The sequence below is a fragment of the Hyperolius riggenbachi genome, chromosome 8 (assembly GCF_040937935.1).
Source record: "Hyperolius riggenbachi isolate aHypRig1 chromosome 8, aHypRig1.pri, whole genome shotgun sequence".
NCBI lineage: Eukaryota > Metazoa > Chordata > Amphibia > Anura > Hyperoliidae > Hyperolius > Hyperolius riggenbachi.
The window spans coordinates 294010433-294027464 of NC_090653.1; the positions used below are offsets into that span (position 1 = coordinate 294010433).

Consider the following 17032-nt stretch of genomic DNA (forward strand, 5'->3'; position numbering starts at 1 on the left):
CAGGATCTACAGACAGCCAAACTGCATTCTCCACTTCCACAGCAGCCTCTTCTGGATCTACAGCCAAACTGCATTCTCCTCTTCCACAGCTGCCTCTTCTGGATCTACAGACAGCCAAACTGCATTCTCCACTTCCACAGCAGCCTCTTCAGGATCTACAGACAGCCAAACAGCATTCTCCTCTTCCACAGCAGCCTCTTCTGGATCTACAGACAGCCAAACTGCATTCTCCACTTCCACAGCAGCCTCTTCTGGATCTACAGACAGCCAAACTGCATTCTCCACTTCCACAGCAGCCTCTTCTGGATCTACAGACAGCCAAACTGCATTCTCCACTTCCACAGCAGCCTCTTCTGGATCTACAGACAGCCAAACTGCATTCTCCACTTCCACAGCAGCCTCTTCTGGATCTACAGACAGCCAAACTGCATTCTCCTCTTCCACAGCAGCCTCTTCTGGATCTACAGACAGCCAAACTGAATTCTCCACTTCCACAGCAGCCTCTTCAGGATCTACAGACAGCCAAACTGCATTCTCCACTTCCACAGCAGCCTCTTCTGGATCTACAGACAGCCAAACTGCATTCTCCACTTCCACAGCAGCCTCTTCAGGATCTACAGACAGTCAAACTGCATTCTCCACTTCCACAGCAGCCTCTTCTGGATCTACAAACTGCATTCTCCACTTCCACAGCAGCCTCTTCTGGATCTACAGACATGGTGACTATGTGGCTTGCCACTTATTATTGAGACAGTCACACTACATGCCCCTGTGTGATGGACACAAAACTGAACCCTAATGAACAATTGCACAATAGCATTAGAAAGGAACCCAAGGTGAGAGACATATGGAGGCGGTTACATGTATATACTTTTAAACAATGTAAATTGCCTGGCTGTCCTGCTGATCCTTTTCCTCTAATACAATTAGTTATAGCCCCTGAACAAGAATGTATATCAGGCGTTTCTGAAAGGATTCGCTGCATGCTTGTTTCAGGTGTGTGATTCAGATACTACTGCAGCCATACACATCAGCAGGGCTGCCAGGCAACTGGTTTTGTTTATACATTTATCACATTGGCTTCATTTTAATACATAATTAACAATTAAATTTACAAAAAAGGCAGCACTGATAAAATGTAGAAGTGTGCAGTGAGATTCACCATGTGACCAATTGTCAGGTCCAAAGCAGTGAAAACCATCAAAAACATCAAAGGGCACAAATACTACGGAAACATTTCATAGTAGGTCAGATTACTATTTTATTTTTTTACACAGCTACCAATACAGATGAAAATCATTTTTGACCCAATTCTCCACAACACAACGGTTATTCTTTTTTGAATGTTCTTAGGTTGATGATCGCTTGGCTATAAAGGCCTAAAGAGATGGAATACTGTTAGCAGGAAACGCTACTGGGAACTGTTCATATTTTGTATACAGTGGTGTGAAAAACTATTTGCCCCCTTCCTGATTTCTTATTCTTTTGCATGTTTGGCACACTTAAATGTTTCTGCTCATCAAAAACCGTTAACCATTAGTTAAAGATAACATAATTGAACACAAAATGCAGTTTTAAATGATGGTTTTTATTATTTAGTGAGAAAAAAAAACTGAAAACCTACATGGCCCTGTGTGAAAAAGAAATTGCCCCCTGAACCTAATAACTGGTTGGGCCACCCTTAGCAGCAATAACTGCAATCAAGCGTTTGCGATAACTTGCAACGAGTCTTTTACAGCGCTCTGGAGGAATTTTGGCCCACTCATCTTTGCAGAATTGTTGTAATTCAGCTTTATTTGAGGGTTTTCTAGCATGAACCGCCTTTTTAAGGTCATGCCACTACATCTCAATAGGATTAAGGTCAGGACTTTGACTAGGCCACTCCAAAGTCTTCATTTTGTTTTTCTTCAGCCATTCAGAGGTGGATTTGCTGGTGTGTTTTGGGTCATTGTCCTGCTGCAGCACCCAAGATCGCTTCAGCTTGAGTTGACGAACAGATGGCCGGACATTCTCCTTCAGGATTTTTTGGTAGACAGTAGAATTCATGATTTCATCTATCACAGCAAGCCTTCCAGATCCTGAAGCAGCAAAACAACCCTAGACCATCACACTACCACCTCCACATTTTACTGTTGGTATGATGTTCTTTTGCTGAAATGCTGTGTTACTTCTATGCCAGATGTAACGGGACACGCACCTTTCAAAAAGTTCAACTTTTGTCTTGTCGGTCCACAAGGTATTTTCCCAAAACTCTTGGCAATCATTGAGATGTTTTTTACCAAAATTGAGACGAGCCTTAATGTTCTTTTTGCTTAAAAGTGGTTTGTGCCTTGGATATCTGCCATGCAGGCCGTTTTTGCCCAGTCTCTTTCTTAGGCCCCGTTCACACTTGCGTTTTTGTAAAAAACAGAACGGATGTCCGGACCGCACCGGATCCGGACCGGATCCGTACGGTTCCTATCCAGATCCGTTCCGTTTGCATCCGTTTTCCGTGCGGTATGAACACGGTTGCGGTCCGGATCCGTTTACAGAGATAACAACCTGTATAAATACCTGGGGTCTGGGAGGTCAGCAGAAGCTCTGGGGTCATTGTTGGAGACAGGTAGACCTGTGGAGACCATCCGTGGATACAGATACTGCAGTTGGGACCATGGATCCAGTCATTTTTTACTCGTATTACCTGGGAATTCTCTCCTTCCTGTTGTTCATCTACTACTATGTGGGGAGAAGGTAGAAGGGAGAACGGGGTAGAACGTCCATATTTAATAGCCAGTGTGTTGTGCGCTCTCCGTTTCTCATTGGTTTGTATTGGACGGATGCAACAGTCAGGCTCCGCTCCGGATACGTCTGCCGGAGGAGCCGGACCAAAAAATAGCGCATGTTGGATCTTACGCCGGAGTCCGGATCCGGTCCGGCTCCGGTCCGCATGGTACGGACGCATGTGAACGGACGCATAGACTTTCATTGCTATGCCGTGCGTCCGTTCCGCATGTGGTCCGGCTCCGGTACGGCGATTCCGGACGGCGAACGCCAATGTGAACCGGGCCTTATGGTGGAGTCGTGAACACTGACCTTAATTGAGGCAAGTGAGGCCTGCAGTTCTTTCGATGTTGTCCTCGGGTCTTTTGTGGCCTCTCGGATGAGTTTTCTCTGCGCTCTTCGGGTAATTTTGGTCGGCCGGCCACTCCTGGGAAGGTTCATCACTGTTCCATGTTTTTGCCATTTGTGGATAATGGCTCGCACTGTGGTTCGCTGGAGTCCTAAAGCTTTAGAAATGGCTTTATAACCTTTACCAGACTGATAGATCTCAATTACAGTACTTTTGTTCTCATTTGTTCCTGAATTTCTTTGGATTTTGGCATGATGTCTAGCTTTTGAGGTGTTTTTGGTCTACTTCTCTGTGTCAGATAGCTCCTATTTAAGTGATTTCTTGATTGAAACAGGTGTGGCAGTAATCAGGCCTGGGGGTGACTACAGAAATTGAACTCAGGTGTGATAAACCACAGTTAAGTTATTTTTTTTTAACAAGGGGGGCAATCACTTTTTCACACGGCCATGTAGATTTGGAGGGTTTTTTTCTCACTAAATAATAAAAACCATCATTTAAAACTGCATTTTGTGTTCAATTATGTTATCTTTGACTAATAGTTAACGGTTTTTGATGAGCAGAAACATTTAAGTGTGACAAACATGCAAAAGAATAAGAAATCAGGAAGGGGGCAAATAGTTTTTCACACCACTGTATATGTTGTATGATAAGCTGTATATGAATATTTATAATATCTGGCATTACCTGTGTAAAGTATTAGCAGAAGTGCACCTGGCTGCAGCTTGCCTGGGATTGGTAATAAGGAATGTCTTCATTTTCCACACTCATTGTCATGTTGATCTGTACATCTGGCAGAAGAAAGAATCGCATATTATTGGCACTTCATGGCTTTCCCCAGCACTATGACACGCTCAACATTTGTGCAGCAGAAAATCACTGCTGTGGCCTGTCCCTCTGATATATGGGTGTGGCCTGCTCTCCCTCTGATATATGGGTGTGGCCTGCTCTCCCTGATATATGGCTGTGGCCTGCTCTCCCTGATATATGGCTGTGGCCTGCTCCCTCTGATATATGGCTGTGACCTGCTCTCCCTGATATATGGCTGTGGCCTGCTCTCCCTGATATATGGCTGTGGCCTGCTCCCTCTGATATATGGCTGTGACCTGCTCTCCCTGATATATGGGTGTGGCCTGCTCCCTCTGATATATGGCTGTGGCCTGCTCTCCCTGATATATGGCTGTGGCCTGTCCCTCTGATATATGGCTGTGACCTGCTCTCCCTGATATATGGGTGTGGCCTGCTCCCTCTGATACATGGCTGTGGCCTGCTCTCCCTGATATATGGCTGTGGCCTGCTCTCCCTGATATATGGCTGTGACCTGCTCTCCCTGATATATGGGTGTGGCCTGCTCTCCCTGATATATGGCTGTGACCTGCTCTCCCTGATATATGGGTGTGGCCTGCTCCCTCTGATACATGGCTGTGGCCTGCTCTCCCTGATATATGGTTGTGGCCTGCTCTCCCTGATATATGGGTGTGGCCTGCTCCCTCTGATATATGGCTGTGGCCTGCTCCCTCTGATATATGGCTGTGGCCTGCTCTCCCTGATATATGGCTGTGGCCTGCTCTCCCTGATATATGGCTGTGGCCTGTTCCTTTTGATATATGGCTGTGACCTGCTCTCCCTGATATATGGGTGTGGCCTGTCCCTCTGATATATGGCTGTGGCCTGTCCCTCTGATATATGGCTGTGACCTGCTCTCCCTGATATATGGGTGTGGCCTGTCCCTCTGATATATGGCTGTGGCCTGCTCTCCCTGATATATGGGTGTGGCCTGTCCCTCTGATATATGGCTGTGACCTGCTCTCCCTGATATATGGGTGTGGCCTGCTCCCTCTGATACATGGCTGTGGCCTGCTCTCCCTGATATATGGTTGTGGCCTGTCCCTCTGATATATGGCTGTGGCCTGCTCCCTCTGATATATGGCTGTGGCCTGCTCCCTCTGATATATGGGTGTGGCCTGCTCTCCCTGATATATGGCTGTGGCCTGCTCCCTCTGATATATGGCTGTGGCCTGTCCCTCTGATATATGGCTGTGACCTGCTCTCCCTGATATATGGGTGTGGCCTGTCCCTCTGATATATGGCTGTGACCTGCTCTCCCTGATATATGGGTGTGGCCTGCTCCCTCTGATATATGGCTGTGGCCTGCTCCCTCTGATATATGGCTGTGGCCTGCTCTCCCTGATATATGGGTGTGGCCTGCTCTCCCTGATATATGGCTGTGGCCTGCTCCCTCCGATATATGGCTGTGGCCTGCTCCCTCCGATACATGGCTGTGGCCTGCTCCCTCCGATATATGGGTGTGGCCTGCTCTCCCTGATATATGGCTGTGGCCTGCTCCCTCTGATATATGGCTGTGGCCTGCTCTCCCTGATATATGGCTGTGGCCTGTCCCTCTGATATATGGCTGTGGCCTGCTCCCTCTGATATATGGCTGTGGCCTGCTCCCTCTGATATATGGCTGTGGCCTGTTCCCTCTGATATATGGCTGTGGCCTGCTCTCCCTGATATATGGGTGTGGCCTGCTCTCCCTGATATATGGCTGTGGCCTGCTCCCTCTGATATATGGCTGTGGCCTGTCCCTCTGATATATGGCTGTGGCCTGCTCCCTCTGATATATGGCTGTGGCCTGCTCCCTCTGATATATGGCTGTGGCCTGCTCTCCCTGATATATGGCTGTGGCCTGCTCCCTCTGATATATGGCTGTGGCCTGCTCCCTCTGATATATGGCTGTGGCCTGCTCCCTCTGATATATGGCTGTGGCCTGCTCTCCCTGATATATGGGTGTGGCCTACTCCCTCTGATACATGGCTGTGGCCTGCTCTCCCTGATATATGGTTGTGGCCTGTCCCTCTGATATATGGCTGTGGCCTGCTCCCTCTGATATATGGCTGTGGCCTGCTCCCTCTGATATATGGGTGTGGCCTGCTCTCCCTGATATATGGGTGTGGCCTACTCCCTCTGATACATGGCTGTGGCCTGCTCTCCCTGATATATGGTTGTGGCCTGTCCCTCTGATATATGGCTGTGGCCTGTCCCTCTGATATATGGCTGTGGCCTGCTCCCTCTGATATATGGCTGTGGCCTGCTCCCTCTGATATATGGGTGTGGCCTGCTCTCCCTGATATATGGCTGTGGCCTGCTCCCTCTGATATATGGCTGTGGCCTGTCCCTCTGATATATGGCTGTGGCCTGTCCCTCTGATATATGGCTGTGACCTGCTCTCCCTGATATATGGGTGTGGCCTGTCCCTCTGATATATGGCTGTGACCTGCTCTCCCTGATATATGGGTGTGGCCTGCTCCCTCTGATACATGGCTGTGGCCTGCTCTCCCTGATATATGGTTGTGGCCTGTCCCTCTGATATATGGCTGTGGCCTGCTCTCCCTGATATATGGGTGTGGCCTGCTCTCCCTGATATATGGCTGTGGCCTGCTCCCTCTGATATATGGCTGTGGCCTGTCCCTCTGATATATGGCTGTGGCCTGCTCTCCCTGATATATGGCTGTGGCCTGCTCCCTCTGATATATGGCTGTGGCCTGCTCCCTCTGATATATGGCTGTGGCCTGCTCTCCCTGATATATGGCTGTGGCCTGCTCTCCCTGATATATGGCTGTGGCCTGCTCTCCCTGATATATGGCTGTGGCCTGTCCCTCTGATATATGGCTGTGGCCTGTCCCTCTGATATATGGCTGTGGCCTGCTCCCTCTGATATATGGCTGTGGCCTGCTCCCTCTGATATATGGGTGTGGCCTGCTCTCCCTGATATATGGCTGGGGCCTGCTCCCTCTGATATATGGCTGGGGCCTGCTCCCTCTGATATATGGCTGTGGCCTGCTCCCTCTGATATATGGCTGTGGCCTGCTCCCTCTGATATATGGCTGTGGCCTGCTCCCTCTGATATATGGCTGTGGCCTGCTCCCTCTGATATATGGCTGTGGCCTGCTCCCTCTGATATATGGCTGTGGCCTGCTCCCTCTGATATATGGCTGTGGCCTGCTCCCTCCGATATATGGCTGTGGCCTGCTCCCTCCGATATATGGCTGGGGCCTGCTCCCTCCGATATATGGCTGGGGCCTGCTCCCTCCGATATATGGCTGTGGCCTGCTCCCTCCGATATATGGCTGGGGCCTGCTCCCTCCGATATATGGCTGTGGCCTGCTCCCTCTGATATATGGGTGTGGCCTGCTCTCCCTGATATATGGCTGTGGTCTGCTCCCTCTGATATATGGCTGTGGCCTGTCCCTCTGATATATGGCTGGGGCCTGCTCCCTCTGATATATGGCTGTGGCCTGCTCCCTCTGATATATGGCTGTGGCCTGTCCCTCTGATATATGGGTGTGGCCTGCTCTCCCTGATATATGGGTGTGGCCTGCTCTCCCTGATATATGGCTGTGGCCTGTCCCTCTGATATATGGCTGTGGCCTGTCCCTCTGATACATGGCTGTGGCCTGCTCCCTCCGATACATGGCTGTGGCCTGCTCCCTCTGATATATGGCTGTGGCCTGCTCTCCCTGATATATGGCTGTGGCCTGCTCCCTCTGATATATGGCTGTGGCCTGCTCCCTCTGATATATGGCTGTGGCCTGTCCCTCTGATATATGGCTGTGGCCTGTCCCTCTGATATATGGCTGTGGCCTGCTCTCCCTGATATATGGCTGTGGCCTGCTCTCCCTGATATATGGGTGTGGCCTGCTCCCTCTGATATATGGCTGTGGCCTGCTCCCTCTGATATATGGCTGTGGCCTGCTCTCCCTGATATATGGATGTGGCCTGCTCCCTCTGATATATGGCTGTGGCCTGCTCCCTCTGATATATGGCTGTGGCCTGCTCTCCCTGATATATGGATGTGGCCTGCTCCCTCTGATATATGGCTGTGGCCTGCTCCCTCTGATACATGGCTGCGGCCTGCTCTCCCTGATATATGGCTGTGACCTGCTCTCCCTGATATATGGGTGTGGCCTGCTCCCTCTGATATATGGCTGTGGCCTGCTCTCCCTGATATATGGATGTGGCCTGCTCCCTCTGATATATGGCTGTGGCCTGCTCTCCCTGATATATGGCTGTGGCCTGCTCCCTCTGATATATGGATGTGGCCTGCTCCCTCTGATATATGGCTGTGACCTGCTCTCCCTGATATGTGGATGTGGCCTGCTCTCCCTGATATGTGGCTGTGGCCTGCTCTCCCTGATATATGGGTGTGGCCTGCTCCCTCTGATATATGGCTGTGGCCTGCTCTCCCTGATATATGGCTGTGGCCTGCTCTCCCTGATATGTGGCTGTGGCCTGCTCCCTCTGATATATGGCTGTGGCCTGCTCTCCCTGATATGTGGCTGTGGCCTGCTCCCTCTGATATATGGCTGTGGCCTGCTCTCCCTGATATGTGGCTGTGGCCTGCTCCCTCTGATATATGGCTGTGGCCTGCTCTCCCTGATATGTGGCTGTGGCCTGCTCTCCCTGATATATGGCTGTGGCCTGCTGCCTCTGATATATGGCTGTGGCCTGCACCCTCTGATATATGGCTGTGGCCTGCTCCCTCTGATATGTGGCTGTGGCCTGCTCTCCCTGATACGTGGCTGTGGCCTGCTCTCCCTGATATATGGCTGTGGCCTGCTCTTCCTGATATATGGGTGTGGCCTGCTTGCTCCGATGTTTCTTCTTCCTACATGGATAATTATCAGCACAAAGCAGGAGGCATTATTATTCCCAGCCTGACATCTGTATTATGTGCTGCAGTACAGACCAGCCAAGAGTTTCTTCTTCTTATGAAGAGTATTAAGAGCACAAAGCAGGAGACATTTTCACAGCCGCTTGGACCCTCCCAGTCTGACAGTGTTAACATGGTGGTAGGGTTGGGTTATTGGTCTACTTCTAAACTCCACTGAATTATTTGCGTCCCTAGCCTCCGTAAGCTGATTGGAGGGAAGGGCCGAAGGCGGGGCGCGGCGATATAGAGAAGGCGGGGGAGCGACGGTGACAGGCAGCAAAAAGGTAAACCGCCTGCTAGAGACAAGCTGCATGACGCTATCATGGCGGTTTTTTTCTGGAGGACAGCAGAGCGCGGGAGGGGGGGGGGGGCACAGTACAGACACAGAGGCTGGTGATAGTATGCAGAACCAGCCTCTGTGTCCTTGTAACATTCTTTAAACCCACCTCGGGTTCTCTTTAAGTGACATTAAACTGGGGAGAAGCAATTGTATCTATCAACCTAAAAAGGATTTTAGCTATCCCACATTTTTATGGCATGTGTAAAACACTTTACAAAAGCTAAAATAAATGAACTATTGACCCTTTTTATTTATTCCCTGCTCTTGGAAGCCCAGTTCTCTGCCAGGAAAGTGTTTTATGGCTGTAAATTCTTATCTTTGAAAGACACCATAGTTCGACTGGTCCCAGCTGGAGAGAAATGGTTGCATAGCTGAATGATTAACTCTTTCAAAAAGAAGAAGAAAAAAAGGAACACAGCACATTAATTTGTGTGCCTGGCACTGTACTTACACACGTCTATCCCATCATGTCACCACAGGTTCCCTTTTAAAAGTAGCTACCACCTGGTGAGCAATTTCATGTATGTTCCCCATTCAGCTGAACTGGATTTGAAAAGAAAGTGTTAAGAGCAGCAGATTATAAAGTGTTTGAATGCAATACCTGGGACATTAAACGACACGTGATCTACAGGAGGCCTGGAAGTGAGCTGCCAGATGGTCTTTACTTCCTTCTGCCCATGTCCAGTGACAATCTCCAGTCTCCACGTCTGAGGGTGAGAGCTGCAGGGTACACAGAACGCTGCATATTAAAGAGAACCCACGGCAAACACAACCTTACCGAAGAAGAGGGAAGCCTCTGGAGGCTGTATAGGCTTCCCATGTCCTCCTCGCTGCCGCCCTGCAGAAGATCGGGGCCAGGCTTCTCTCCATGCAGGTGCAGTACTGCTCTCCGGGAGGTCTGTGAGTGTCAGGGGGCCGGAGGATGGCAGGGGAGGCCTCTGGAGCCTGTATAGGCTTCCCCTGTCCTCCTCGCTGCCGCCCTCCAGAAGATCGGGGCCCAGCTTCTCTCAATGCAGGTGCAGTACTGCTCTCTGGGGGGTCTGTGAGTGGCAGGGGGCCGGAGGATGGCAGGGGAGGCCTCTGGAGGCTGTATAGGCTTCCCATGTCCTCCTCGCTGCTGCCCTCCAGAAGATCGGGGCCAGGCTTCTCTCCATGCAGGAGCAGTACTGCTCTCTGGGGGATCTGTGAGTGGCAGGGGGCCGGGGGATGGCAGGGGAGGCCTCTGGAGCCTGTATAGGCTTCCCCTGTCCTCCTCGCTGCCGCCCTCCAGAAGATCGGGGCCCAGCTTCTCTCCATGCAGGAGCAGTACTGCTCTCTGGGGGGGTCTGAGTGTCAGGGGGCCGGAGGATGGCAGGGGAGGCCTCTGGAGGCTGTATAGGCTTCCCATGTCCTCCTCGCTGCCGCCCTCCAGAAGATCGGGGCCAGGCTTCTCTCCATGCAGGAGCAGTACTGCTCTCTGGGGGGTCTGTGAGTGGCAGGGGGCCGGGGGATGGCAGGGGAGGCCTCTGGAGCCTGTATAGGCTTCCCCTGTCCTCCTCGCTGCCGCCCTCCAGAAGATCGGGGCCAAGCTTCTCTCAATGCAGGTGCAGTACTGCTCTCTGGGGGGTCTGTGAGTGGCAGGGGGCCGGAGGATGGCAGGGGAGGCCTCTGGAGGCTGTATAGGCTTCCCATGTCCTCCTCGCTGCTGCCCTCCAGAAGATCGGGGCCAGGCTTCTCTCCATGCAGGAGCAGTACTGCTCTCTGGGGGATCTGTGAGTGGCAGGGGGCCGGGGGATGGCAGGGGAGGCCTCTGGACCCTGTATAGGCTTCCCCTGTCCTCCTCGCTGCCGCCCTCCAGAAGATCGGGGCCCAGCTTCTCTCCATGCAGGAGCAGTACTGCTCTCTGGGGGGGTCTGAGTGTCAGGGGGCCGGAGGATGGCAGGGGAGGCCTCTGGAGGCTGTATAGGCTTGCCCTGTCCTCCTCGCTGCCGCCCTCCAGAAGATCGGGGCCATGCTTCTCTCCATGCAGGAGCAGTACTGCTCTCTGGGGGGTCTGTGAGTGTCAGGGGGCCGGAGGATGGCAGGGGAGGCCTCTGGAGGCTGTATAGGCTTCCCATGTCCTCCTCGCTGCTGCCCTCCAGAAGATCGGGGCCAGGCTTCTCTCCATGCAGGAGCAGTACTGCTCTCTGGGGGGTCTGTGAGTGTCAGGGGGCCGGGGGATGGCAGGGGAGGCCTCTGGAGGCTGTATAGGCTTCCCATGTCCTCCTCGCTGCTGCCCTCCAGAAGATCGGGGCCAGGCTTCTCTCCATGCAGGAGCAGTACTGCTCTCTGGGGGGTCTGTGAGTGGCAGGGGGCCGGAGGATGGCAGGGGAGGCCTCTGGAGGCTGTATAGGCTTCCCATGTCCTCCTCACTGCCGCCCTCCAGAAGATCGGGGGCCAGGCTTCTCTCCATGCAGGAGCAGTACTGCTCTCTGGGGGATCTGTGAGTGTCAGGGGGCCGGAGGATGGCAGGGGAGGCCTCCGGAGGCTGTATAGGTTTCCCATTTCCTCCTCGCTGCTGCCCTCCAGAAGATCGGGGGCCAGGCTTCTCTCCATGCAGGAGCAGTACTGCTCTCTGGGGGGGGGGGGTCTGTGAGTGTCAGGGGGCCGGAGGATGGCAGGGGAGGCCTCTGGAGGCTGTATAGGCTTCCCATGTTCTCCTCGCTGCCGCCTTCCAGAAGATCGGGGGCCAGGCTTCTTTCCATGCAGGAGCAGTACTGCTCTCTGGGGGATCTGTGAGTGTCAGGGGGCCGGAGGATGGCAGGGGAGGCCTCTGGAGGCTGTATAGGCTTGCCCTGTCCTCCTCACTGCCGCCCTCCAGAAGATCGGGGCCCAGCTTCTCTCCATGCAGGAGCAGTACTGCTCTCTGGGGGTCTGTGAGTGTCAGGGGGCCGGAGGATGGCAGGGGAGGCCTCTGGAGGCTGTATAGGCTTGCCCTGTCCTCCTCACTGCCGCCCTCCAGAAGATCGGGGCCCAGCTTCTCTCCATGCAGGAGCAGTACTGCTCTCTGGGGGTCTGTGAGTGTCAGGGGGCCGGAGGATGGCAGGGGAGGCCTCTGGAGGCTGTATAGGCTTCCCATGTCCTCCTCGCTGCCGCCCTCCAGAAGATCGAATCCAGGCTTCTCTCCATGCAGGAGCAGTACTGCTCTCTGGGGGGTCTGTGAGTGTCAGGGGGCCGGAGGATGGCAGGGGAGGCCTCTGGAGGCTGTATAGGCTTCCCATGTCCTCCTCGCTGCCGCCCTCCAGAAGATCGAATCCAGGCTTCTCTCCATGCAGGAGCAGTACTGCTCTCTGGGGGATCTGTGAGTGGCAGGGGGCCGGAGGATGGCAGGGGAGGCCTCTGGAGGCTGTATAGGCTTCCCATGTCCTCCTTGCTGGTGCCGCCCTCTGGAAAATCCAGGCCTTCAGACCTCTTCATGCACGAATACAGTCGCGCCTGCGCAGTGGTACGGAGTCACTTGCGCACTAGCGACTTAATGTAGAGGCGCGGCCATACTGAAAAGGAGCGACCCCGATCTTCAATGTCCGCACTAGGTGATGGAAGAATGGAGGAGGCCTCTACAGGATCCAGAAACTTCCCTCTTCTGCATGTTTTCATTCCAGAGGATCGCCTCAGCTACACTTCAATTACTTGTAATTTACAGGCAAAACATACAATGGGTTTTATTCATCAAAATGAGAGGAGCGCAAGCTCAGCACACGCTATGCTGCAGTAGTGCAGCTTAATGAGAGGAGTGTGAGCTCGGCATATGCTATGCTGCAGTAGTGCAGCTTAATGAGAGGAGTGTGAACTCGGCATATGCTATGCTGCAGTAGTGCAGCTTAATGAGAGGAGTGTGAGCTCGGCACATGCTATACTGCTGTATTGCAGCTTAATGAGAGGAGTGTGAGCTCGGCACATGCTATACTGCAGTAGTGCAGCATAATGAGAGGAGTGCGAGCTCGGCACATGCTATACTGCAGTAGTGCAGCATAATGAGAGGAGTGCGAGCTCGGCACACGCTATACTGCAGTAGTGCAGCTTAATGAGAGGAGTGTGAGCTCGGCATATGCTATACTGCAGTAGTGCAGCTTAATGAGAGAAGCGCGAGCTCGGCACACGCCATACTGCAGTAGTGCAGCATAATGAGAGGAGTGCGAGCTCGGCACACGCTATACTGCAGTAGTGCAGCTTAATGAGAGGAGTGTGAGCTCGGCACACGCTATACTGCAGTAGCGCAGCATAATGAGAGGAGTGTGAGCTCAGCACACGCTACACTGCAGTAGTGCAGCATAATGAGAGGAGTGCGAGCTCAGCACACGCTATGCTGCAGTAGTGCAGCATAATGAGAGGAGTGCGAGCTCGGCACACGCTACACTGCAGTAGTGCAGCATAATGAGAGGAGTGCGAGCTTAGCACACGCTATGCTGCAGTAGTGCAGCTTAATGAGAGGAGTGTGAGCTCGGCACACGCTATACTGCAGTAGTGCAGCTTAATGAGAGGAGTGTGAGCTCGGCACACGCTATGCTGCAGTAGTGCAGCTTAATGAGAGGAGTGTGAGCTCGGCACACGCTATACTGCAGTAGTGCAGCTTAATGAAAAGAGTGTGAGCTCGGCACACGCTATACTGCAGTAGTGCAGCTTAATGAGAGGAATGTGAGCTCGGCACATGCTATGCTGCAGTAGTGCAGCTTAATGAGAGGAGTGTGAGCTCGGCACACGCTATACTGCAGTAGTGCAGCTTAATGAGAGGAGGGCGAGTTCAGCACACGCTATGCTGCAGTAGTGCAGCTTAATGAGAGGAGGGCGAGCTCAGCACACGCTATGCTGCAGTAGTGCAGCTTAATGAGAGGAGTGTGAGCTCGGCACACGCTATACTGCAGTAGTGCAGCTTAATGAGAGGATGGCGAGCTCGGCACACGCTATACTGCAGCTTAATGAGAGGAAGGCGAGCTTGGCATATGCTATACTGCAGTAGGGCAGCTTAATGAGAGGAGTGTGAGCTCGGCACACGCTATACTGCAGTAGTGCAGCTTAATGAGAGGAGGGCGAGCTCGGCATATGCTATACTGCAGTAGGGCAGCTTAATGAGAGGAGTGTGAGCTCGGCACACGCTATACTGCAGTAGTGCAGCTTAATGAGAGGAGTGTAAGCTCGGTACACGCTATACTGCAGTAGTGCAGCTTAATGAGAGGAGGAGTGTGAGCTTGGCACACGCTATGCTGCGGAAGTGCAGCTTAATGAGAGGAGGGCGAGCTCGGCATATGCTATACTGCAGTAGGGCAGCTTAATGAGAGGAGTGTGAGCACGGCACACGCTATACTGCGGTAGTGCAGCTTATTGAGAGGAGTGTGAGCCCGGCATGTGCTATGCTGCAGTAGTGCAGCTTAATGAGAGGAGTGCGAGCTCGGCACACGCTATACTGCAGTAGTGCAGCTTAATGAGAGGAGTGTAAGCTCGGTACACGCTATACTGCAGTAGTGCAGCTTAATGAGAGGAGGAGTGTGAGCTTGGCACACGCTATGCTGCGGTAGTGCAGCTTAATGAGAGGAGGGCAAGGTCAGCACACGCTATACTGCAGCCTAATGAGAGGAGTGTGAGCTCGGCACACGCTATACTGCAGTAGTGCAGCCTAATGAGGGGAGTGTGAGCTCGGCACATGCTATGCTGCAGTAGTGCAGCTTAATGAGAGGAGTGTGAGCTCGGCACATGCTATACTGCAGTAGGGCTGCTTAATGAGAGGAGTGTGAGCTCGGCATGTGCTATACTGCAGTAGTGCAGCTTAATGAGAGGAGTGTGAGCTCGGCATGTGCTATACTGCAGTAGTACAGCTTAATGAGAGGAGTGTGAGCTCGCCATATGCTATACTGCAGTAGTGCAGCTTAATGAGAGGAGTGTGAGCTCAGCACACGTTATACTGCAGTAGTGCAGCTTAATGAGAGGAGTGCGAGCTCAGCACACGCTATACTGCAGTAGTGCAGCTTAATGAGAGGAGGGCGAGCTCGGCACACGCTATACTGCAGTAGTGCAGCTTAATGAGAGGAGCGCGAGCTCGGCACACGCCATACTGCAGTAGTGCAGCTTAATGAGAGGAGTGTGAGCTCGGCACACGCTATACTGCAGTAGTGCAGCTTAATGAGAGGAGTCTGAGCTCGGCACACGCTATGCTGCAGTAGTGTAGCTTAATGAGAGGAGGGCAAGCTCAGCACACGCTATACTGCAGTAGTGCAGCCTAATGAGAGGAGTGTGAGCTCGGGACACGCTATACTGCGGTAGTGCAGCTTAATGAGAGGAGTGTGAGCTCGGCATATGCTATACTGCAGTAGTGCAGCTTAGTGAGAGGAGTGCGAGCTCAGCACACGCTATACTGCAGTAGTGCAGCTTAATGAGAGGAGTGTGAGCTAGGCACACGCTATACTGCAGCTTAATGAGAGGAGGGCGAGCTCGGCACACGCTATACTGCAGTAGTGCAGCTTAATGAGAGGAGTGTGAGCTAGGCACACGCTATACTGCAGTAATGCAGCTTAATGAGAGGAGGGCGAGCTCGGCACACGCTATACTGCAGTAGTGCAGCATAATGAGAGGAGTGTGAGCTCGGCACACGCTATACTGCAGTAGTGCAGCTTAAAGAGAACCCGAGGTGTGTTTAAAGAATGTTATTTGCATACAGAGGCTGGATCTGCCTATACAGCCCAGCCTCTGTTGCTATCCCAAACCCCACTAAGGTCCCCCTGCACTCTGCAATCCCTCATAAATCACAGCCGTGCTGTGAGGCTGTGTTTACATCTGTAGTGTCAGTCTCAGCTGCTCCCCCGCCTCCTGCATAGCCCCGGTCCCTTCCCTCCAATCAGCAGGGAGGGAAGGGATGCAGGCGGGGACTGGAGTTCTGCAGGAGGCGGGGAGAGCAGCAGACACACTATAGAGATAAACACAGCCAGCTCTGACAAGCTGTTTGTCAGCAGCGTGGCTGTGATTTATGAGGGATTGCAGAGTGCAGGGGGACCTTAGGGGGGTTTGGGATAGCAACAGAGGCTGGGCTGTTTAGGCAGATCCAGCCTCTGTATGCAGATAATATTCTTCAAACCCACCTCAGGTTCTCTTTAATGAGAGGAGTGTGAGCTAGGCCCACGCTATACTGCAGTAGTGCAGATTAATGAGAGGAGTATGAGCTCGGCACACGCTATTCTGCAGTAGTGCAGCTTAATGAGAGGAGTGTGAGCTAGGCACACGCTATACTGCAGTAGTGCAGCTTAATGAGAGGAGGGCGAGCACGGCACACGCTATACTGCAGTAGTGCAGCTTATAGAGAGGAGTATGAGCTCGGGACACGCTATACTGCAGTAGTGCAGCTTAATGAGAGCAGTGTGAGCTCAGCACACGCTATACTGCAGTAGTGCAGCTTAATGAGAGGAGGTTGAGCTAAGTGCAAGCTATACTGCAGTAGTGCAGCTTAATGAGAGGAGTGTGAGCTCGGCACACGCTATACTTCAGTAGTGCAGCTTAATGAGAGGAGTGCGAGCTCGGCACACGCTATACTGCAGTAGTGCAGCTTAATGAGAGGAGGGCGAGCTCAGCGCACGCTATGCAGGGGTAGTGCAGCTTAATGAGAGGAAGGCGAGCCCAGGACACACTATACTGCAGTAGTGCAGCTTAATGAGAGGAGTGTGAGCTCGGCATGTGCTATGCTGCAGTAGTGCAGCTTAATGAGAGGAGTGTGAGCTCGCCATGTGCTATGCTGCAGTAGTGCAGCTTAATGAGAGGAGTGTGAGCCCGGCATGTGCTATACTGCAGTAGTACAGCTTAATAAGAGGAGTGTGAGCTCGCCATGTGCTATGCTGCAGTAGTGCAGCTTAATGAGAGGAGTGTGAGCTCGGCA

The 17032-nt window shown here is 52.6% G+C and overlaps 1 protein-coding gene across 1 annotated transcript in view; it reads right to left on the reverse strand.

Annotated features, from left to right (window-relative positions):
• Nucleotides 1–1236: 1236 nt before the first annotated feature.
• ZWILCH (zwilch kinetochore protein) overlaps nt 1237–17032 on the reverse strand; it is a 132525-nt gene continuing 116729 nt past the window's right edge. Inside the window, exons 17-19 of the mRNA XM_068249159.1 lie at nt 9761–9879; nt 3794–3897; nt 1237–1379 (exon numbers count right to left, since the gene is read on the reverse strand). Coding sequence (XP_068105260.1) covers nt 3806–3897; nt 9761–9879 — 211 coding nt within the window. The 3' untranslated portion in view covers nt 1237–1379; nt 3794–3805. The remainder of the gene's footprint in view (nt 1380–3793; nt 3898–9760; nt 9880–17032) is intronic.